The 24,076-nt window shown below is 35.5% G+C and overlaps 1 protein-coding gene across 4 annotated transcripts in view; it reads right to left on the reverse strand.

Annotated features, from left to right (window-relative positions):
* DOCK4 (dedicator of cytokinesis 4) overlaps nt 1–24,076 on the reverse strand; it is a 250,323-nt gene that overhangs the window by 33,718 nt on the left and 192,529 nt on the right. For 2 of the 4 annotated variants that reach the window (XM_071552418.1, XM_071552415.1), the window contains exons 27-36: nt 23,324–23,418; nt 15,941–16,016; nt 14,283–14,383; nt 13,573–13,631; nt 11,685–11,833; nt 10,032–10,117; nt 6,069–6,095; nt 5,809–5,904; nt 4,060–4,120; nt 530–623 (exon numbers count right to left, since the gene is read on the reverse strand). In XM_071552418.1, the coding sequence (XP_071408519.1) occupies nt 530–623; nt 4,060–4,120; nt 5,809–5,904; nt 6,069–6,095; nt 10,032–10,117; nt 11,685–11,833; nt 13,573–13,631; nt 14,283–14,383; nt 15,941–16,016; nt 23,324–23,418 (844 nt within the window). The remainder of the gene's footprint in view (nt 1–529; nt 624–4,059; nt 4,121–5,808; nt 5,905–6,068; nt 6,096–10,031; nt 10,118–11,684; nt 11,834–13,572; nt 13,632–14,282; nt 14,384–15,940; nt 16,017–23,323; nt 23,419–24,076) is intronic. The other 2 variants (XM_071552419.1, XM_071552417.1) reach the window with 1 other exon arrangement.

Below are 24,076 nucleotides of genomic sequence, written 5' to 3' on the forward strand. Positions count from 1 at the left end.
TGAGAAATCCTGGACAATATTACTGCAAATGTGGTCTGTGAAGATTCAGAAAGACATCATGCAAGTGCTATACTTGTTACGTATCAGAGTACCTGTTCCATCATTAGTAAGTGATATTTGGCTTTCTTGCTTTCTTTCTCTCTCTTTCTTTCTTTCTTTCTTTCTTTCTTTCTTTCTTTCTTTCTTTCTTTCTTTCTTTCTTTCTTTCTTTCTTTCTTTCTTTCTTTCTTTCTTTCTTTCTTTCTTTCTTTCTTTCTTTCTTTCTTTCTTTCTTTTTCTTTTTTAACTAAAAGTTAGGTTCTTAGTCTGTATCAACAGGAGCAATCTCTGTTCAAGATGACAGAGCAAATAGTAGTAGAGTTGTGGGGCTGAAAAGAGCTGTATTTTGAGAAACATCATTTAGGCAAGGAAACAGCTGTTGCCTGGGTCAGGATGTTCTGCACTGAGGATACAGCTTAGAGGTTTGCAAAAGACTGAAAACCACAGACCCATCCTAAATGTGTTTTTTTTCTAGTTTGTAATCAATTACCTGTGAAGTTTTGTGCTTTCAGATGCAGGTCATAGAGCTTATGAATATAGCGAATATACATCTCTTCCTTGTTCAGTTCAGTCTTGTAAAAATTCTGAAATAAAATTGAATGTTTGAATGAAATGTAGTAGTTAAAAAATTTATGACAGTGGCTACAAACAAAAGACTTCAAACATAATGTGCTAGAAATACATGCAGAGATCTGAAAGTTTCACATGTATGAAGTCATCACACAGAAATGATGCAGTAATACAGTTAGAAATAGTAAAAAAAAAAAAAATTCAGTAGACAAATCAACATGCTCCTGAATGTTTTTTAAAATTCTCACAGAACATAAGAGGGAGATCCCAACAGAACTGAAATCTGACAGCTTTCTTTAAAAATAGTATAATAGACCCGGAGGCCATTTAAGATCTTGTTGAAAGCTTTATGTTGATTTTAAAATATTGACAGCCTCTGACTTTTGTAGTAACTTTTTAAGAAAATATCTACTGCCTGGTATATCTATTCTTCTTCCTTACATAGCAAAATGCCAAAAGGACTTTGGTAGCTTTAAGAAGAGCTATTTAGTATTGTAAACAGCATAATCCTGAATTAAAACTGTGGCTTGTTCAGCACTAACTGAAGCTGGTAACTAATGCATAAATACTGCATTGTGTCATTGAAATGTGCCAAGTTGCACTCTAAATTGATATTCAGGACAAAATGCCTAGCTGTGGCTAAAGATTTATGGACATATAATTGCCATTTGTTGTTACATGGATAAAATATGGACTGCAACATCACAATTCTTAGATTCAAACCATTAATTATTTATTTACAAGCCCTAAAGCAAAGTATAAAAAAGTTATAGGGAGAGAAGCACAACTGTATATGCAAAACTCACAATGGACATGCAGCTGGAGTGCTCCTGCTAGCCATACTCAATGCACAGGACACCATGCTGTGCTCAGTAAAACTGAATAGGACAGAAAAGTCCTCACTAGCAATTAGCCATTTCTGTTCTATTATTTAAATTGCTATTTTGAACTCTAAGCAGTTTGTCTCCTAACATACAGTATTCTTAATCTGTGCCACTGTTTCCCAAATTGAGTTATTATCGAAGAAAAACGTGGGGGGGACACTATGAAAACATAAAAATAAAAAAATTATAGAGAAAGCATTTTTTAAACTGATTTGAGAAAATAACTATATATCAAAAGCTCTGTAATGACATGCCCCCATCTGCCTTTAGAATCCAAAAACTTCCTTTTTCCTCCCACAAGATGTAGATCAGGAACAGATGCTTCTCTTTAGAAGAGAAAAATGAAAAAAAATCTGTTTGTATGTTCATATTTACCTATCTGAAAAATATACTAATCTACAGAACAGAACTGTGAGCAATAAAGCATAAAGATTAAGAAAAAATATGTCACTGAACTGCAGTACTGGAGTTCTTGACTCTTACCCCTAAAAACAAAGGGCTCCAGCGTTTGTCACAAATCTTAACTATACAAATCAACTGGCTCTTTTCTGAAGGTCGGTTCTGACAATGTCCAGTTGGTCTGTAAGGCAGACCACAGCAGGACAACCCAGTCACAGCTCAGGGAAAACAGCATGCTAATAAAGGTGTTATGTGATTTTTCAACAAACTATTTAAAGGTATAAAATATAATAGGCGTAGTTTTCAAAGAGGGACATGATGTAAAATGTAGATTTCCCTAATTAATAAAGACTTCAGCTTGAAAATAACATTCAAATAGGCCAGGTGGACATACTCTACTTAAATAGGATGATGCCATCTACCAGTATAGAAAACATCCTCTTTCTAAAATGAAGGTATAATTTTAAATTAATAGAACCTGAAACATTAATTGAATATCAAACCCATTGAGGTCCAGAGATGCCTGAGAAAAAGACCTCAGTGAGTTATCAAAAGCTATTGAATATACTTTCAATGGTTTTGTACAGCTCTGTGATGACAGAGATCTTTCATTAGAAATTCAACTTTTAAATTGGACTTACGTGATTCTTATGCACAAGAAACTAACTCCATTAGACACCTCTTAAACCAGCTTTTCGAAAGAAACATTACTAATGTAAAACCCACTGCAGATGATCCACAGGGTGGTGAGAGTAGGAACAAAGCTCCTACATTGTCCTTTCAGATAAGTTATTGCTTCTGATACTTACTCCCCCATGCATATTTCATGATGTGGCATAATTCCAGTTAATCTGATAACGTGGTTAACTTGGACAATTCTGTTTTCTGGAAGAACAGCGAAGCAACATAAAAAACTCCCTTTTCATGCCATCTAGTCCTCTTATCTTTGAAAGTCAGAATACCTTCAAAGCAGGCTTAGTACATGACAACTAGAGATGACAATGAGTTCATCCATCATCTGGGCAAGCAAATTTCTTTAAGTTTTTGTGCTACTTCTGTAATTGAAATTTCTTTTCAAAATTTAGCATTCATTGTTTCTCTGATATGCAACTAGTATTAAAAACTTGTTTGAAAATTAATAGGATATGAAATGCACCTTAGCCTGTATGAGTCATTGAAAATTCCATTAAAAATTAATATGGTGTTTGCAATTGAAATATTTTAATTTTGGTACAAATCTTGGATGATTTGCTAATAACAGATTAAAACTCCTTAGGGATGAAAACAATCCAGGTGCTTTACAGAATTCAGATCATGCCAGATATTTTCACAGAAAGCCAACTTGTCTGTGGCTTCATAATAAATATCATCCCTATTTAGAGCACTGTTTTTTTTACAGAAGAAATCCTTTGTTCTCTTACATATAACTGCTACTTAGAATTGATACCAAATTCTTGCACTGACGTCAAAAAATGCATAATTACAAGTCAGCTTATTTTGTGGTTTCTTCCCCGGCTAAAAATATAGCTTTCCAAAACATTCATCATGGAAGTGGAAACTTTCCAAGGTCAACAGAAGTCAGCAAACTTGTCAGTGGAAACTGGCCTAGAATCAAAATTCAACTTGTAAATAAACATGACATCTTTTTTATACTATGAATTTGCACTCTTGGTCTCTTGTAATGATGATAGCATGACAAGAGGAGGCCTAGAGCACCATTTCTGGCTTTTTTACTGGGAAGGGAATAGTTAGCCTGCAGTATTCAGAAGATATCCCACATTATATGTTATAAGAACCAACTTTCATCAGTTATTGGGGAAGAGAAGAAATAGGAGAAATCATGCAAGTATGACATGTTTGTTTCTATGAACTCAGAGAACAATTAAACTTGGAAAGTACTTTGGTGAAGTTTATCTAGTAGGAAAAGAATTAAAACTGAATAAAGCTGTATTGGAGACCTCTCAGAATCCAGCCATAAAATGCCAAGGAAGACTAACTTCCCACTGTGTCAATTTCACTCTGAAAAAAACAAACTGTAATCCTAAGTTCAGTATTATTCTGTAAAATGCCACTCAAATTGCAACAAGAAGCAAAGTACCTCCTGTTTAAATGTGTATCTGTTTAAATGCTCAACCGAAATCAAAAAGTGAAAAAGTATTATACGAACCAAAAGGCTAACAGTGCAGCCAATCTTTTTGCCATCCACTTCTCCCATTTTCATGCAGTCCCTAAAACAGAAAGTAATGAAAGTCAAAAGGAATTATGTTTATCCTCTTACAGTGAAGCACACCTCAGAAAACAGATATTTTTGACTTGTCAAGCTGACTGAAATGATGCTGCCCAAAAGCATTTTGGTGAACAGCTGACTCAAGGAGGTAAGGGGTTTCATGCCTCCTTTCCTAGTACGTTGAACACTTCAATTTCCAGGAAAGTCAATGTAATGTTGTTTGGTTTTTTTTTAATTGCCAGGTGACTTCTGGAGATCATTTGGTTTTTCATACCCTGTGCTCAAGTGATGCCAGCAGAAGCCAGCACGGCTGCCAGAAGAGGCAGTCCCGCTCCCCTCCTGCTCTCAGGCACTCCTTCCGAGGCCTGCACTGCCACTTGCAAAAACCTCAGGAAGACATGCAAGTTAGGCAGCATCTTTTGCTGGGTTAGTTTTAGTCCCATGTCTGCCAGATCACTACAGTGCAACACAAACACTTGTGTCAGCACATGGACAAGGATGAGTTTGCTTTCTTCAGCAGCAGTGTACATGTAAAATAGCCATGGAATCACAGCATTAGTCCTCCCATGAAAAAGCAGAGTTACACTGATCTCCTCTGTAAAATGCTCCAAGATCCACCAAATTTTTCTCTGTAGAATTTTTATAATAAATATAATTTAATGTTTGGGGAAACAGCAGATCTGACCCCGAAGTCAAAATTAATATGGCATCATGCAGAGTTTATTATCAGACAGGGGAAAATAGCAAGTATAACCATGCTGGAGTAAGAGGATAACAGGCAGACATCACCATGTAGCCACGAAAAGAAATTTAACATAACTTAAAAAAGTTCTTGCATACATGAGCTAAATAATTGTCCCAAATACTCTCATAACTTCCAGCATACTATTGTTCTGGATGATTGAGCATCCTGGAGGTTGTAATGCAACCAATCCCTGAAGAGGAATAGAATTGTCAGGCTTCTAGAAATTTAGAACTCAATCTCTTTTTTGACGAAATAGCTTTCCCTTCAAACTATCAGTGATGATAGCAAGTGGACTACTAGGTCTCACCATGTGTGCCTATGGAATCATGTAGTGTACCTTACACTTAAGCTCTACACAGTGCTGCACTTGATGGCAATAAGGAGGACTAAGCTTAAACCTGAAGTCTCTACACAGGCTCCAAACTGACTGAGAAAATCACTTTGAGTCTCACATCCTGAAAAGGAGTACATGCCTCTCATTTTTCTCTCCTTTGTTCATGTGGTACAGTCAGATGCAAGGTGTTCACCCACAGATCATATCTTTGTATACATACTGTGCCAGCTGACACTACAACTAAGCATGATTGACATAGTGATAAGAATATTTTATTATGTGTATAACAACTATCAGGTGATTATTATTAAGATTTGAGTCTTCAGGCAGACTTGAGTCACTAACCCACTGCCAAAAGTTATTACATTCCTTAATAGGACACTCATTCATACCCCTTGATTTTTACACCATGGGCGGACTATGTGGTTGTTTTCATGCTGCTTGTTGCATTTTCCTGTTGACCAAGCAGCTGCTGTCAGAGATTCTGAGCACTTACAGTTATGTATCCATGTATCCATGCACAGTCACCATTTGAGCAAGACAACCACATGTGTGTCTCCTAATATTTTAAAGATGACAACCCTACTTCCACATTGTGATAGTCACTCACCTGTAATCCAGTAGCCTCTCCATAAGGCGCGTCACAGTGGCGATTAATGAAACGCCACTTTCCCTCCATGTTTCCCGCTCAATTTTCTTCAGCAGACTGAAAAAAAGAAGCCAGAAAAATGTCAATGTTTATTTTTAACTGTCACTATGACAACCTCTCTGCTTTTACCAGTACCTTAATACCTTAGCAACATCTTTGACAGTTATATTTTCTTTTACAAACACCCTCCCAAGAAGCACAATTTGCAAACAATGTCTTACCTAGGATAAGGACCAAAAAGTGGAATTCTAGTCCAGGAAGCATTGATAAAACAAATGATTTTTATATTAGCTGCATCAGGTTAAAATATATCAAGTACCTAATTTTCATAATATATTAATAGCCCAAAGACTTAACACAACTCTTCCATAAATTTATATATTCATTTCCTGTTGATACATCAAAAAATGGGGAATTTAAAGATCTTCCCAGAAAAGAATATTTATCAGCTCAAGATACATTCTTAATGGGACCTCAACTTTTTCAAAGAAGGTTTTTCCTCCTCCTTTCTCTAATATTTCAGTATGCATGAAATTTAGGAATAGGGAAAGGATTTCAATAAGGTGATTCCCCCTCTTAATTTCTTTCTGAGAACATAAAATCATGCACATTAGCTTAAATTGTCATTAAGATAAAAACTGTTGTGTTCAGTTCTGACATTAATGTAAACACATTACACATTGAAATGAAAAGCTTTCAAAATGGGGTTGTAAGTGGAGCTGTCACTAAAACTATACTTGATATGATTTTATTGTTATTCACAATGGAATTCTGTTACAGGCCCCTGATTCTTACTGTTTAGTGTTATCAAATATTAATGACTGAGGCATGAGTTTCCCACATTTCCTCTCTAAGAATGAGCATGGAAATATTTATATACACAGCTATGTTACTTTTATGCTTTGGTGCAGGAGCTGAGACGGATGACATGTCCATGGAGATATTTCAGCAGTGTCCCTGAAAATGCCCTCAGATATGGTTTATTTAGAAGCCTGTGAAAATTGCCATGTCCATATATTCTTAGAGCTTTTAGAGAGTTGTTAATGGCATGTCCGAACCTTCCGTGTGCAGTGGGCAAGCTGTCAGCTCCACTGACCTTCATCTACCCTGAGCATGCTCAGTCCCACAAAACTCCCACGCCCAATTTCACCAAACATGTAACAGCGCCCAGTAACTCCCACATGCCAACTGCACTAGCTATACACTCCAGCTCTGTTCAGCTCCTCACATACCAGGGGATATCACAGATGCAATTCTCCAAACAAATTTGACCTAAATGAAGCTGTGCTCTGCTGGAAGCGTGGAGGAAATACTCAGCTTCATTCTTATATAGATCTTAAACTCACTTCTTCTCTTTAGGGGGCAATCAGATGTCTTTCCCTCACATTCAGAGACTGGCCATCTGTCATTGCTAGCATACAGATGGCAAAGCTATCCTTAAACAGAAAAGGCTGAAGCACTAAGCTGGCATCTGTTTTTCACACAGAATACCCAGGCTACCTTAATTCACTTAATTCACCTTACGTTCGTTGCAGCTTTTTGTGTCCAACAAGAAATAAGAGTAGACCCTGTTACATTATTAAGCCTTGATTCCTGCACTGACTTTTCCTTTCTATTTCCTTTCAACCCTGTATAAAACAGGAATATTTCAACTTAAATTTATCAAAATAATGAACTATAGTTCCTCTAGAAAAACAGTGGAAGTATGAGTTCCCTTTTAAAACAGATGGTTTTCATCTGGATTTCACTTAAGCATTTTCTTTAAAAATGTATTGGCATATTTATTATAAACATACAATTTCTAACAATGGGTTGTGTAGAGGCATTCAAAGTACTTATTCAAACTGACATCAATGTCGTCAGTTGAACAAATTATAACTTGCCTTCTAATGCACGTCTCCCTCTCTGCCCCACACATCTTCCACCAGAATGCACAGAACAAACACTTAGGATGAGAAAGCTAGTCAAATACATCCCTGGGTATATCTAGGTAGAATTGAATCTCTGTTCTTAGAGCTCCCAAAGCATAGCCAAGATGTTATGTTCTACAAAGCACTAGAGCAATAAAGCTAAATAGGTAAAGTGCAGTATTTGACTCTGGAAAAAAAAAAAGCAGTTAACATGGGAGTTGAGAGATTTAAATTAATTTTCCAATTCAAGCAAAATAAACAGAAAGCATAACAAAACCTGAAAGCATCACACCCACTGCAGTTAGCAGACTGTATCCAGAGTATTTATGTGCATCCCCTTGGCTCCCAGCTGTACCTATCAAAAGTAACCAAGCCTGATTTTCAGAAAGTTAGGTAATATTGTAGAATTTGCTTTCATTAAAGACTATGAAACCACTGCTTCCTGCAAACCTGTATCATATTTCATAGCCTTCTCTAATGTTGCTTAGTATAAATTACCCAAGGAAGAAATAATAATAAAAAAACCCCCAAAATCTCAGGATAACTGACCTTATCTCTTGCCTTCAGCTCCCTAAACTGTCCATCTGATTTTCATAATTTTCTTTCACATACTCTACAACACTGTGCCATCCTCCATTTTAAATTAGTATCTTCTACAAGCTCTCCTCTTGAAAGATGTTAATGTATGAAGTCAAATACACTTAGTAAAAAACTAATGATAAATACTACTGTTTTCATAAGTTGGGAGTGAACTTGAGCAGTTACTCTGAGATTTCCCAAAGACTTTAGTTTTGAATTCTGCTATAGCATAATAGAAACAAGTATACTGATGCTGTGAGACATTTTGCAATTTAAATTATTATGACTGCGTCTTCGGCATTTAGATTTATAAAAGCCTCTCAACATAGTTCACTGCAACTAGTTTAACATCAACTTATTTAAATCTAACTCAAAAACTTAAAAAAAAATTAGGAACTATATTTCATACTAACATGCTTTCTTATAGAATTTTAAGTTATTCCAGTGACAGACACACTGTTGTGTTTCACACAAGAGAATGTGTTTAGACTTCATTTTATAATGAAAGCCTTTGCTTTAAATGACTTAATTTTGCAGTTAGAATACTGCTTTACTAAAATATTGAAATCATCCTACCTTTTATTATCTTTATTTGTATTATGAAAAATGCCATGAATAATTAGGAGAAAGCTCTGCTTTAGCATACTGTACTGCTGTTTGCCATTATTCATTCAATTTTATAATATTCTGCCTAATCTCTCTACCCACTTTTGCTTCTGTACGTGATAAATATTTAGGAACTCTCTTTTTTACAACTCAGTACAATTACAGATTTTTACGTGTTTGCTATTCACAGACACCAAGACCTGAATGTCCTTTAAGCAAAGACAAGAGAGCTAAGAATAATACTTAAAGAAGAAGCAATGGTTAAGAAGTGATACAAACAGAAAAAGGTCATGTGTTTAATAGTACTGAAGAAAACATTGCAGCTTGGAATCCTGGAGAGGAACAATATATCTCTGACCAAAATAAACACACCAGAAATAAGTGAAATCTTTCACTTTGGTGGAATGTAGTTCTGAGGAACAACAGAGACAGAGTTCAGTTAGTAATTTTGTACCTGTGCTCTGTGACAATCATTTATTTCAGTTGCTGGGATAACTCATGGGCAACTTTAGGGGCTTCAACACTATCATTAACTTTTCCTATTAGGTTGAAGTGACATGCCATTTATTAAAAAGCACTAAAAACTTAACCAGTGATGTATAAAAGAAAATAAAAATAAATAATCTGATCAGAATCAACAAAATTGTTTACATCAAACAAGAAATCAACAAGTGACATTACTCAGAGGAATAAATGTTTCTGGCAATAGAAAATCAGTTATTAAATGTTTTTTGTTGAATTCTCATGCTTTGTTTTCAAAATGCTACTTCTGAGCTCTACCTGCACCCTATGCAATTATGAAGCATTTCTTGCTTTTCTGATTTTAAAATTAGTAGGTAGAGGATGTTCTGTGATGTAACAGTTTTTGCTTTTCCCAATTATAGCTATATGCAAGAAGTACTGCCAGACTTTACAGATGCTATGCAAGACCGTTTTATTCTTCAGATTTTGAACAAAACAAAGCAAAAAAAGAAAACGAAAAAAATGAGATTCATAACTGTTTTAAGCATTACTTCTCTACAATGACATCAGCATCTGATACAACCAACTGAACTCAAGGAATTAGCGTAAGAAAAACACATTACTCACATACTGTTGAAGAGCTCTCGGTACGTTTCGTCACCTTTACCTTCTGACATTAGGCTGTCCAGTTTGTCAATCAGCTTTGCTTCTACCTGCAACATATAAGTGTGGTGTAAACAGCTTCTTTTTCCTTTAATGAGATTAGAGAAAATGGAGGGAAGATCTGGTTTTATGTAAGGGACTTTGCTATATGCATATTTTAGAATTATTGGTCAATCATGTGATAAGTCACTTCATCTCTTTGAAGCTGTTATCATTTCCAGCATTTGTGAGGCTTGCTTTTTTTTGTGTGTGTGGTGTATTTTCTTTTTTTTTTTTTTTTTGGTGGGAGGGAGCTAATTTAAATTGAGTAACATGACTTTAAAACTACAGGCTGAGTAGCATTTGCTGCTGCTAAGGCAGCTATCTATTTATGGAGTCAGAGGAAAAGCACACAGCCCAAATAAATTGCCTGAATTCCCATTGCAGGGCTCTAAGCACAAGCTATTTTCTTAGACTTAAACAAAAATACCATCTTTTCTGACCCACACTCCATTCTTTATAAATTAATATTTATAAATGTCTGTACTGTTCAGAATACTTGGGAGTTCAGACTTACTTTCCCAGTCCTCCTTACCTGCCAGTGTATTTGATCAAATTAGCTGGACTTACATATTAGCTAGCAAAGAAACTTACACTAAATATCTGATGGTTAATGACTTCTTCAAAGCATATTTTTAAGTGTACTGATTATAAAAAACATAGAGAATGTCACACTGTGCATTAATATTTCAAATCTCCTTTTTATCAGTAATATATTAGCAACCACAAATCTAGGGAAAAAACCAAGGTGTTGTCAAGATATTTTATTAGAGAATAAATCTATTACCACTTATACTTAAACCCAAGCTGCAAACATACAAAATCAGAACAAGTGGACTTTTTCCTTCTTACTTCTTGTTAACATTTCTATTGCAATTTTTAATGATAAGCTTATAAGTCGATAGTGATACCTACTTACATCACATGCATTCCTCCATTCTTAATGCTTTGTTTTGTGTTTCAGATACAGCTCCCACTCTAAGCATTATGATTGCCTGGAAGTAATTAAAATACTTCTGCTTTCTTTCATTTTGAAACAGCAGGAAGGAGGGCACTGGAAAATGGTTTGAGGCAATCTGAAAGAAGTGAGTGGGAGCTGCGGGAGCAGATGGCACACTTGGTCGTTCCTTCCTAGCCCATTAAGAAAGTGTTTGAGCAACAAGAATACTTGGATCCTTACAGAAGAACATTCCTCAGAAGGAACATCTGGTCTTTTTTCTTACTAACCAGAAGGGAAGCTACTTGAATCCTATCTAACCAGTAGTCTGTACTACCGTAAAGCAGAAGTGTAAAACCACCACAACAGCCTTGTTGAAAACACCTCTGGCTTTGTTTTTCACTTCAGCAGGCATGGATTTTATCCGTCACCTTACCTTACCAACATGACAGTATTAATTGGAGAATCTTACTAGCCCTGCAGAGAGTAAAAAGGGAAACCCTTGTAATCCCTCTCCAGCAGGTATAGTTGTGGTTACCTTCTCCACCCTAAACCACCAATGGAACTCCAGGTTTAAGTCCACCAGGACTCTCCAAAGTGATTGAGTGTCAGTCCTGTCTTATAAACACTTTCAAAAGTACCTGTTTAAAGTTGCCACTTCGCCTTTGCTCCCAGTCCATCATGTCATGGAAAATCGGAATCATTACATTCCTCAGGTCTGGCTGAGGGATCAAGGTCACTTCCAAGAAGGGGCCAATCAATGCTGGAATAAAGTGAAGCTTGTGTTCCCCTAAAACGAAAACAAACATGAACCTGAATGTGAATTGAGTATCCTGTGAGTTATCAAGTAACCCAAATACCATCTCAACAATGAAAAAATAGCACTCTAAATGTCTACAGATTTTTGTTTTAATCTCATGTCTATTACATCATGGGCAATATTCTTAAACTCAAAAAGTGAAACTCGTAGACAATACAAGAATATAAGGCCAACATAATTTATCAGATTCTATTATGCAATACTGAGTTCAGAAGTGACAGTGGGTTAACTGTATCCCATGTTAGCCTTCCAGTAGGAGAATAGAGACAAAGCATTCTGTGGGCATTTCATTTACATTTCACAAGAATGGTTTGGTTCCTAAGCTCTACATCCTTGTGTTTACAAAATGGTTGGTTAACTCTCTGATGTTTTGTGCTCATCAAAAAGAGGTCAGTAGTCTGATTTTTACCTATCTTTAGTTTTGGGAGTATAGAAGTGTAAATACATATTTTGATTGCAGGAAAAGGAAGATATGACTCAGCTGTTCTCAATATAAGTACTTTTAAAATCAGTGCTAAACATCTTCCATTATCTCACCATATTCTGCTTAGCAGGAAACTAAGTTCCTGTCAGAAAAGCTAGAAATGGCATACAGTAAAGATGACCACTCAGTTTCAGTTTTCCACAAGACTTCTAATATCTTCAAAATAGAGGGGTTATGAATCAGGATGCACTGATTTTCCAAGCTGGGAATGAATTTACATCCAGCCTACCTCTGGTATTCCAGGGGGTAGTCACCCCTGCTTGCTGCTCTGTTCAGTGTCTGTGTTTGTGCAAAAGAAAACAAGAATTCTCTTTTCTGGCAACATCCTAGGATGCATATCCATATGGAAGTGACTGTACAAGGATCAAGGCTTTCAATGACTCTTACTGCTACAAGAACTGTAGAATGCTGACTAGCATAACATCAGTTATAATAAATATCCTGACTGTAGTATCTAATTGGACACATTACCACATGAGCTCTATATTGTAACCCACAAACCTCGGCCCTATTGAAAGGCATCATTTCCCTGAATCCCAGGTTTCTGTTCAGCAGAAAACAATGTGAGTGGGAAGAAAATGCAAACTAAAGCAGGGATGCAGGAAGGAGATGGGAGTGGATCCTTGATATAGCGGTTGCAAAATACCCCTCACAGATTCACATAATTTAGAGGGATGCCTTAGAGTGAGTAAACAATACCAAATAGTGTAAATAGGTAAAAATGCTACACTTTTAATTTGTTGTCCAATGTGTCATTTACACATTAGTCAATGACTTGTTTATGCCCTTGTATTTTAGTGCAACTAAGGCTTTGGAGAAGAATTGATGCAAATCCAGCACCTCTGGAGAGCTTCAGAATTAAGATGTATGTCTTTTCGTTAAACTGTTTGGCAACAGGCCTAAAATTAAGAACATCAGCATATTCCAAGACATAATAATTCTGCCCCAAAAGAGCAGTACTTTCTTCCTCAGTTTTCTCTGATGGTATTCTTTCAGTTCTCTGTGAAGAATTAGGGATAAGTCAAATACAGTATCAAGGCTCAGAAAGCTGAGTTTAGCTATAAATAAGGGAACTACAGATGACAAGCTTTTTCATAAACTTGAATCAAGACTTCACATGAACATAATTAGCAACAATTCCTCTACCACTGTGAAATGTATTTTATAGGTGAAGAAATAATAATTGTTTTTCATTTTATGATCTACCGATGATGTATTTACTTACCTAAATTTTGCCACATACTGAAGATTTCACATCCCATTGTTACCCGCATGTCACCATATCTGCAACATATTAAAAAATGAAGCAAACTAGTGAAAGATAATTTAATAAGATCAAGTTCATATGCCATTTTGTGACACTGTTAAATGAAATGTCTTAATTACAGTCCATAAAAAAATACTTTGAAAGTGATGATTTTTTCCAATTTTTTGCTCTTTCCATTGTACACGGCTAAAACAGTACTTCTAAGCACCTGAACCCAGGTTTATCTGAAATAGTCTCAAAATGCTATACATCAGTAACACAGCTGTGAAGCAAAAGCTATTTTTTGCAGTAATATGCTCTAGTTGTCTCTCTGAGAATAAATAGTTTTGCTTTAGCTTAAAGAAATACCGTTAATTCATACAGACAACAGTGCATGCATGGCAGAAACACCTGAACGAGTGTGAGTCGAATTACGCGTGAATGGGCAGAGAGTGCTGGCACTGCTACAATGTGGCTGTTTTTCTCCCAGTATCTGAACCAATTTAGGCACTTGTATGAAGGCTATCAGCTCTGAACACCTACTCAAAGGGCCAGAACCAACTCTCGTTCTAGACAATGGACATAGTTATGTTAACTTTTTGGTAGGCCCTTTTGCAACCTCCTATGTCTTTCATTTTGAGAAGTCTTTGATCTATTACAGTTTTCTAAAAGCTGACAGCAATACTTACTTCTCTAAAACCTTTTTCTTCTTGGAAGGTGTGAACATCTCCAGTTGCAGACATAACTGATTTATAAAAATGACAGCAAGGAAAAAGTAGGAATCCCATATCTGCAATAAACATATGGCATTTGGTTATTTCATTTTCTCAATACCACAATTAACGACCATTCAAGATGCAAGTTTTCAAATCATAGTACTTCTTTCAGTGTCAACCAATAAATTACTCAAACTGGTTTTGACTAAATTTCTTTGCATCCAAATATACTTTTCACCAACTCCAAAACGTTCAGCAGAAATACACCTATTTTATATATCATAAATCTCTTAAATGTAAAGGTTTCAGAATTAGATTGGGGTTTTTCATGCCTTCAAATCACAAAACCATACCTTTTAAATTTGGTGTATATTTAAATATCAAACTAGTATGCCTTTAAGACCAAAAATCAAAAAATTCTGACACCTCAAAAGCTATCACATAGCAGAACAGACATTGTCTGTCCATCACACTTCATAATGCTATTCGCAAGTCTCAGTTGCTGCAGCCTTCACTGGACAAAACCAAAGCCAGGTTTCATTAACGTATTGTAAATATATAGTAAATATTGTGCACGTGCTTTGTGAATTAGAAGTTGAATGTTCTACTTAAAAGAAATAGATATAAAATTGAAGATAAAGTGAAATACTAATTATTATAACCCAATTATAGATACTCCATGACAGGAGGAAGAAAGAAGTTGTAGAGGAGCCATATTCCAGACACTGCAGTTCTGCAGGACAGCAATAACCATTGCTAGGCAAGTTTAAAGAACACAGATGCCTTGTCTGCAGTCAACTCCTTTATCAGTTTTAGTCTCTGAACTTGTGGAACTTCATAAAGAATAGGATTCCACATGGCCAGTTATGTCAAATAGATATATTTGCATTCCTGCCAATCTATCTGATGTGAGTCTAGATTTTCAGAGAAGCATCCACAACCCAGTTGGAAGTCAACAGGAGCTCACTCTCTTCTCTGGGAAGGAAATTCTGCACTTTTTATGATGCAGCAATTGGACTAATGTCTCTTGGTTGGGCACAATATTCATTCAGGTTTCCCATAGGAACGGGTCTTTTCAGACACATTCCTAGATCTTCTCATTTGAATCCTAAAACCATAAACTGTAATTCACAGTCTATCACAGGTGCCCTATCTCACTATATGAGGTACTCACATCTTTAACTACATTCACTGTGAAGTGTCATAATTTTCTAATTTTAATTATGCAACATGTTAATTGATCTTTAGAGAAATTACAGAAATACAAATAAGCATTTTTGATAAATTGGCATTGACTAAAAATGGAATATTTTTCTTTTCGTAGTAACTCAAAAATAACAGACAAATAACTAAATTTGGTTTTATGATCAAGAAACTTGCTATGCAAAGATTCCGAATAAGCAGTGTAACATAGACACTGAAATAACAAAATGAAAAGTAAGAAGAAACTAAAAAAATCTTACAGCATTCATGATTTTTAGGACAGTCCTGGATTTAGGAAAAAACAAACTCTGAGTGCTTGACATTGCTAATTTAGCACATGTTTTAGCTGTTTAGTTGCTGGAGCTAATTTTAATAACCACTAAGCCACAGGATGATGTAGTTGGTATTGCATGTATCATTTACTCTACCTTGTAATCAAAGTTTTCATTTAAGAAGTTTTTGCGAAGGGCATCCGAAAGGTACAAAACTGTAGTAATGATCACACTGGGAAGAAAAGAATGAGAAAGACAGGAGTTTTCAATAAGTAGAAATTCATATTTAATACTCAGAGCCAGACAGTTTTCCAAATAAGAAATGATGTAGCATATCTGGTGGAATGAAAGACTACATTTTCAACGTATACAAATATCTGACTACTAACAGCATCTATTGATAGAAAACATGTACATGAGGAAAAAGATAATAAAAATGCGGTATAAAAATGTGTACTGAAAACAGACATTCTATATAGAATATAATTGATCGAAACAAACCATAAATTTTGTTCTGCAAATAATTGTGATATTAGATTTAACACACACTTTGTCCTAATAGCACTAATACATACAGTTGTGCAATTTGATTTCAGCTTTCTTTGTACTGAAAATACATATAGATTATAAAGTATCTAGTAATTAAAAGTATTCAAAATTCAATTTGTCCACAGACCAATGGACAAAGAGTCTTTTAATGACAACAGCAAACCTGTACGAGCTCTGAGAGAAAGATCTGCTTCTAAAGATCTCTATGCTGTATGTTGTGAACAGTCATACATGACCCTCTATTTACACCTTCCCAAATTATAATAATCTATCTTAATGAATATATACAACAAAGATCCTTTAGCAGTGCTTGTCACCAGAGGTCAATGACAGCTGTGTTCATTATAGTAATCAACTTTGGTAATGTAGGGAAGTAGAACATCCTTAAAGATTATCTAAATACACTTCATTTCAGTTAGTCAACCCTTAAGCTAACCTCTGCAACACTCTTGTCTATCAACATAGTTAGGCAAACCAAAAATCCATATAGAGCATGAAATTCTTTTTGAAAGTACTCAGCAGTGGATGCTTATGGGGGAAAAAAAAAAGACAAACAAAATTATCTTTTTGCTCCTATACTCATGTATTTTACAAGAATCAACTGTTTAAAGATCTTCTGAGAAAAAGGTTATAAATATTCTTTTAATTACCATCAGCCTACTACTGTTACCTCTAGTTCTTCTTTGGACATAGTTCTTGACCTGTGTGTTGTTACAATGCTAAAACTAATTTCCTTTTCCATAGTTTGGACTTCATTTTTTTACAATGCATTCAAGAAAAAAAAATTAAATACAATAACAACATATATATTTTAAGGTTATCATAGTTTTCATCTTCACAAAACTGAAGAATTATGTGTTAGCCAACCCATCTAGGAGATAAATTATATTTATCTTCTGGCACTTTTGATACTGTTCACATTTATAAATAAAAAATAAAAATAAATAATGGCCATGTGTAATTTAAATGTATTAGCATTTCAAATATTTGCTTCCATTGCTCTACTTTTGAAAGTACTGTCCCTGCCAAACTTTACCTTCTGATTTGATGTGCCCAAACACCTGTAACAGCCAATTCTGAAACTGTTTTTAGAACACTGCTGGAGTCTCAAGTATTATTTGTTCCTATTCCATTGCCCATGTGTCATTTTCAGACATATTATTTTCTCAATAATTATATTGTAGCTTTTCTATCCAAGTAGGGTTCCATGTTTAGCACTGATCTGTACAGTTTACCTCACTTTTTCAACTATGGGGAGTTACAGCTTGCATACAACACTCACAGTTGAAGCACGGAAGATGAAGTGAAACATTAGCAAAATGCAATATAAGCAAAGATAATAATCAAGGAATGGATAAGAACAGAGCCCTGTCATTCTTGCTGTTGTGTATAATTTAATTTACAGCCCATAGGTTTCACAAAATGGAAATAGTTTGCATATTTCAGAAAGATGTTCTGATAGAAAAGGTCAGTTCATTAGAACTATTGCTATATAAAATTGCAACTTAAATCCAAAGTAATAAATCCCTGAAATATTGTACTCAAAGGGAAAATTCCATAAGATCCATAATCCTATTGCCAAGTTTACATTACATAGTTCTATTTATGTCTGAGACAATTCCTTTCTTGCTACATTCCTTCCCTGGCAGGTGAAACTGAAGAGAAACATCTGCTTCAATTGTTATGCGAAGGTGAACAAAGTAGAAATCTTAAATGCAATTTGTAGAATATATTTTGAAGAATTTTCTTGAGGTAACAGAAAAATTGCAATGCAAATCTTTGTTGCTACAGGGAACTTAGCTCGGGTTTTATTTATTCAGTAAGCCAAAGATACAATATGGATTAGCTGATAAAATGTGGGTCTGTAGCATAAGAGTGTATATGTTGTAGTTAAAAAAATCTCAAAACACCAGACTGAACACAGAAAGATGACACTGGTTTTGACCCACAATCTGTTATTCTGAATCTACAAAAATCTAAAATCAGGTAGGACAGAAAAAAAGCTTGGTTTGGAGGTGCTCATTATTCCTACAAATAACGTTAAGTTCTATTAAAAAAAGCAAAAGTGCACAAAGCAGAGACAGCAGCCACAGGAAAGCTGCCTGATCCAGTACAGTACTCACATTCGAAGCTGCTTCCCAACCAACAATTTCCAAACATTTATTTGAAATCCATTTGGGTATGAAACTATAAACCACCGACTTTGTGACAAGACTTGCTTTTCTTCCTCTTACCACCTGCCACATATTTGTTCAGAATCACTGACTATTTTACAGGAGACAAATCTCTGCTTTTAGCTATTAAATGATTCTGGGTTCATATAACGGATGCTAACCCAAGCTCTGGTCAGGCCATCGTTGATGGAGTAGCTTCCTCATCAAATTTTCAGAGCAAACCTTTCTGCAATAAGCTGTTTGAAAAATCCAGAAGTTCAACAATTGTGTACTGCCTGGGCTGTGCTCTGGCAACCTAGATTTTGCCTGGGCAGCCAAAGGTAGAAAATGGTAACTTTCCTTTCCCATGCTAATATGTGACAAATATATACCAGTTTCTTATTACATTCTTTGCTATTTCAGAATGAAATCTTCCTTGAACACAGAGATGTTTGAACAGAAAAAAAATTATTTCATATTTCATAAACAAATGAAATAAACCTTGAGTCATGTGTCAGTGTATGTATCTATTGTTAAATGTTTATAGATTTATTCATGACTGCATACCTATGTATATGCATGCTTTCTGTAACAGACTGTCAGGTTCAGCTGTTAGCAACATTTTGTATTACATAAAAGTAAAAATGTTGTTAGTAACACTGCTTATTACATAAAAGCAGGAATTTTTGTTCATTGTAGGAGTCTCAGACTCCCACTCCATGGGAGCTAACAGGACTTTTCAAAGCAGCCACAATGATCAAACTAATGCTAATTCAATGTCTTCCTTTACTGTGTATTCCATTTCAGTTACTTAAAAAAAAATAACGTATTTTATTCATTGCTAAATTTGAAAAATAAAAGAATTCTGTGCTTAAAGTCCCTATACCCAACTGTCAGTATACACATTTGGAATTTAAGTATAAGCAACATATTATGCCAAACTTACTTTACAGATCAATCATTTTACTATAAATAACAGTATTCATAAATCCATCTTGTATGCTTATAAAATTCAAGTTGAGGATTGGATGACCTAGCATGTCTACCATTCATCAAAATGCTGAAAGGATATACATTGTTAATTACAGAGAGATCTAGAAAATTAAAGTTTCTTGCATACCAAGAGCAGCAGAAAATTAATTCTTTGTTCAATAATACATAGGCATAGTACATTTGAATATCAAACCTTTGCTCAATAAGTAATAGAAGCTCCTTTGCTCTCCAGCTGTCTCTTCAATTGTAAATGACACATACCTGGAGTTCAGCTGAGTCTGCTAAATGCTCTCAAAAGATGCCAAACAATTGAAGCATTCGACAAGTCATTCTTTTCCTAACATTATGGTAACTGAAGCAAGTGACCATTACACAGTAATTTCTAGTTGACAGAGACACTGTGAAGGTCTTTTCCAAAAGCTTCAATTTTAGTTGGGCATATTCTGTTATAAAATTTTGTATTTCTCTCTGGTACTAGGCAACTGATTCAGACATCTTCATATATTATGTGGTGTTCCTTTGCAGTTACAAGTGGAAGCTTTGCTTAGAGAGCCAGCAAGCTAGCTTACTACCTAGTTGATGCTGAAATTCTATCCCTAGAATGAAAGAAATTAAAATTGTATTTCATGTAGTATACATAAAACGGTATTTTGTTATTCGGTAGTAACATCCATGTTAGAGATATCAGATAACCACAGGTAATTATCTTGCTTTGCTGCATGTATGCTGATTAGCTTACAACAGATATTACATGGTTATGAAGCTTTAAATGGTTTTTTGTGTCTCATTGCTCAACTGCTAGAAACAAATATATATTAAGGATTTATTGCATGTTCTTCTCCTTCCATTACAGAACACAATTGAAAGAAATCTATTTTTATGCTTTCATGCTAAGTCTGCCTTTTAAAATGTTACTTTATTTCTCAGATTTTAGAAGTCACTTGGTAGGTTTATAATGTTAGCCCTTAATACTTTTTCATGTTGGGCATCAGAACACTCAGAATTATAGATCACACATGTGTCATCAGGAAGCATCTTAATTTCTGGATAGTTACAGATTTGCCTTCTTGAGCTCAAAGTATCTTCCCTTTTTCTTTTTTTTTTGTTTTGTTTTGTTTAATCACAAACAGCATCCAACTATCAGGTGCTACATAATTTCTGAAAACACTGCAATGAGAAAGGAAAAAAAAAACGCCTAGAAGCCAGGGAGAGTAATAATTTTATATGCAAATATTGTATATTGTAAGACTTACGGCCATGTAGAGACCTAAAAATCTTTCAGGTAATTTCAGTTCTGCACATATATAAATAAGAGGGGATTAAAAAAAAGAATTTCTCCTCCCCCCCTAGGAAAAGCTTATTACCTGATTATCTACTTGCTAAGACTCATTTCTTCCCCAAGCTCAGACAGGCTAAATCTCTCTTCCTGTAAATACCAGACAGTTTGAATTTTTATAATACTCTGGGGGAGAGAAAAGACAGTGCTGCTGGTGATGTGACTGCAGTGATGGGGGAAGGTCCCAAGACACACACTGCTTTCAGGCTAGCTACAGTCTCTCGGGTAGAAGACCGGACAGGTGAGAAGACAGCTATCTGGCACAGCAAACATGACAATTGTTTTATTCCTAAGAAGCAGGAGTTAGAAAAGACCCAGACTGTTAACAGATTACTTGATTCTGCTCTTAAAAAGATGGGCCAGACCTTTTAGCTTTTTATTTTAGACATGGACGGAGCAAGGAGTTCAAGTTTTGCCTTCAGTCCCAACGAGTCTCAGATCATCAGAACTGCTCTGGCTCAGCAAGCAAACCTCAGGAAGAACAGCTCATGGCCACTTCTCTCTGTGGGGCAGGCAGTGCCCTAATTTTGTATCCTATCTCTAGGCTCTTTTCTTGGCACTTACAGATTCTGGGTTTGGGACAAATCTAGCCAAGCTACTATTCTGACTCCTGAAGCAGCTTGAGGAAGCCAAAGGAAGGCAGCCACTGCCATGGCTTTAACGCAAGTTAAGCGAATAAGCTCCCACTCAGAAACAGCTCTGGAAAAACTACTGTTCTGCAGCTAAGGAAAGAAGCGGATTTTCCTTTCTGCTGCCTCAACAAGAACAGAATAGGAACAATGAGGCTTCAGCTTTCATTACACATTTAAGCATACCTACTGAACACCCTGTTTCACAGCAAGCCAGCACTTTCTCCACAAAAGAATGAATGCCTAGTGAAGCAATTATTGAGAGCTGAATTGGTAAAGATATGATTATATCCCACTTGCTGGCAGTGGTGCTTATGCAACTGTGTGTTATCAGGATCAGTCATCCCATCTGAGTAGCTTCTTGTGGCCAACTCTCCCCAGCAGTTATTAGCTATCTTTGCCTGACAGAACTGGATATATATCACTGCTCTAGATGATCAGAAACAACATGACATGGATTAATAAAAGGAGATGTATGATGGTAACTAAAATACTGGTGAAGGTAAATACTCCTTTTGCAGAACTTGGTATCATCATCTGTAGCACATCTGAACATCACCAACCACGAAACACGTGTCAAGGTAATTTCTTAATCTTAGTTCTGTACATGTCAGCTGTTGCAAAGCCATATGGCAAGCCAGCTGTTTCTGCAATATATTAAGAGTTTCTTAGATTACATATTTAGTCTAAAAGTTCCTATGTTTTTCTCTCTTTCCTGAGTTCCACAATTTATTTTTTAAGCATGATAACCAGATGCAAGCTGGTATCAGTCATATCTTATTTAATATCATATACAGAAACAAATTATATCAATTCTTTAATTAGCAACTTTTATTCAAAGTTATTCAAATTCAAACTGGGCAAGGTTAGCAACACTGAAGTAATAAAAACAAACAAAAAATGTTCAAGTCATGACCAAGTTTGGACAAATACTATTATGCTTGCATATCAATACACACACACATAACAAATACAGATCATGAACACAAGTGTTGTTAAATTTACTTGTACCAATAATATTGCTACTAGTAGTTCATACAGCATCATGAATTCAAATTCTCCTTGGAGCCAGCAGGCATAATGCGGAATAAAACAGAATTTCAATCAGCATTGCAATATGTATCATGAAAGTGTAAGTCAATCCTACATTCTGAATTCCCAGGTCTGCCTAACACAACCCCCCTCCTCTGCTGGCACTGATGTTTGTACAATTCTGTTGACTGTTCAGCTGGCTTATCTGATCTAAAGCTAAGACTGCAAAAAGGATAGGTGGTGATACAGGTAAAGTAAAACTCAATCGTTTCAGATCCATTGTAATTACTTCTTAGAAATGATGGGAACCTGTTTCTCTAAAAATAGGTCTCAGCAAAGAAAGAATGGCTGAAAGGCAGATTATATCTGGAAGTCTTACTAAGCAGTGCTTAGAGTTCTACATGACTGTTGTCTGTGCTGTACCTCATTTCTTGATTTGTAATTTTTAGTTTGTGATTTTTCTGACAAACGCTAAATGAACAAATATGCAAAAACATCACTAATGACATTAAAGCTGATAATTTCTTCTTGAGAGCAAACAGATCTTCACCAACTCAGCATTTCAACAAACAGATTTGAAATGAACTTCTGGTGAGACTTGTCATTTGCTACTTGGAAAACAAAGCTGTTGATGCTTAGCAGCTTCATTCTGTAAAAGTGTTTCTGCATTTCCAGTTACATATGCTTACAAAATTCAGAACAGAAAGAGGTACAGAATAAATTATAAATTTGTAGTTAAAAGAACCCAGCATTGTATTGAATTTTTACTACATACATCATATAGCTTTATTTTATTACAATCTGTGCACACTACCCATAGTTTTTATTAACATTAAAAATGCCTTACTTGTTTGCAACCAAACGCATCACTGTCCAGTCTTTTGGAAACATCTCTGGTCGTATTAGTATCCGAAATACTGTGAAAATCTGTAGCAGGAAATCCTTTGGAAGGAAAAGAAGCAGTCATATGTCTTTGCTGCTTTAAAAATATTTCAATCAGAGAGAAAAAAATCATTATAGAAAAAGCAGAATTGCATTTATTTTCAACATAGATACACCTCTGAATGTTTTGTTTGTTTGTTTTTGGGGTGTTTTTGTTGTTGTTCCCCAAGAAAGCTTCAAACAGTGATTTAATCCATTCTTCTTCAAAAGATAAAAATAATATAACGTGCCATTTGATTGACAGCAATGCATAAGAGAAATGTCAAAGATGCATTTGGTTTCCACCCATACACTTCCACAAATGCGATCTCGAGAACAATTTGCAAATCAAAAAAGCACTTTACAAACACCAGAGAGTTCAGAATATCTCCTTAATCATGCCAGGTTTTCATCACTTTCAAGATTTATTCTAAAAGTGGCATTATTTGGTGGGAAAGAGAGAGAGTGTAAAAACAATTTTATCACTGAGTTGGCAAAGACCAGTGACTCCAATAATGATGCCCAGACCTCTAACTGGTATTGCAGCTGACTGGCTGTGTGCGGGTCACCCAAACATTCTGCATCATTTGCTGAATCTATAAAAACAGTGAACACATGTGAGCTACCTTGAATGGAGAAAGCATTGCTTCAAAGCTTTTAGCATTATCGTCCCCTATTC

Source organism: Pithys albifrons, chromosome 3 (genome assembly GCF_047495875.1).
Source record: "Pithys albifrons albifrons isolate INPA30051 chromosome 3, PitAlb_v1, whole genome shotgun sequence".
Lineage (NCBI taxonomy): Eukaryota > Metazoa > Chordata > Aves > Passeriformes > Thamnophilidae > Pithys > Pithys albifrons.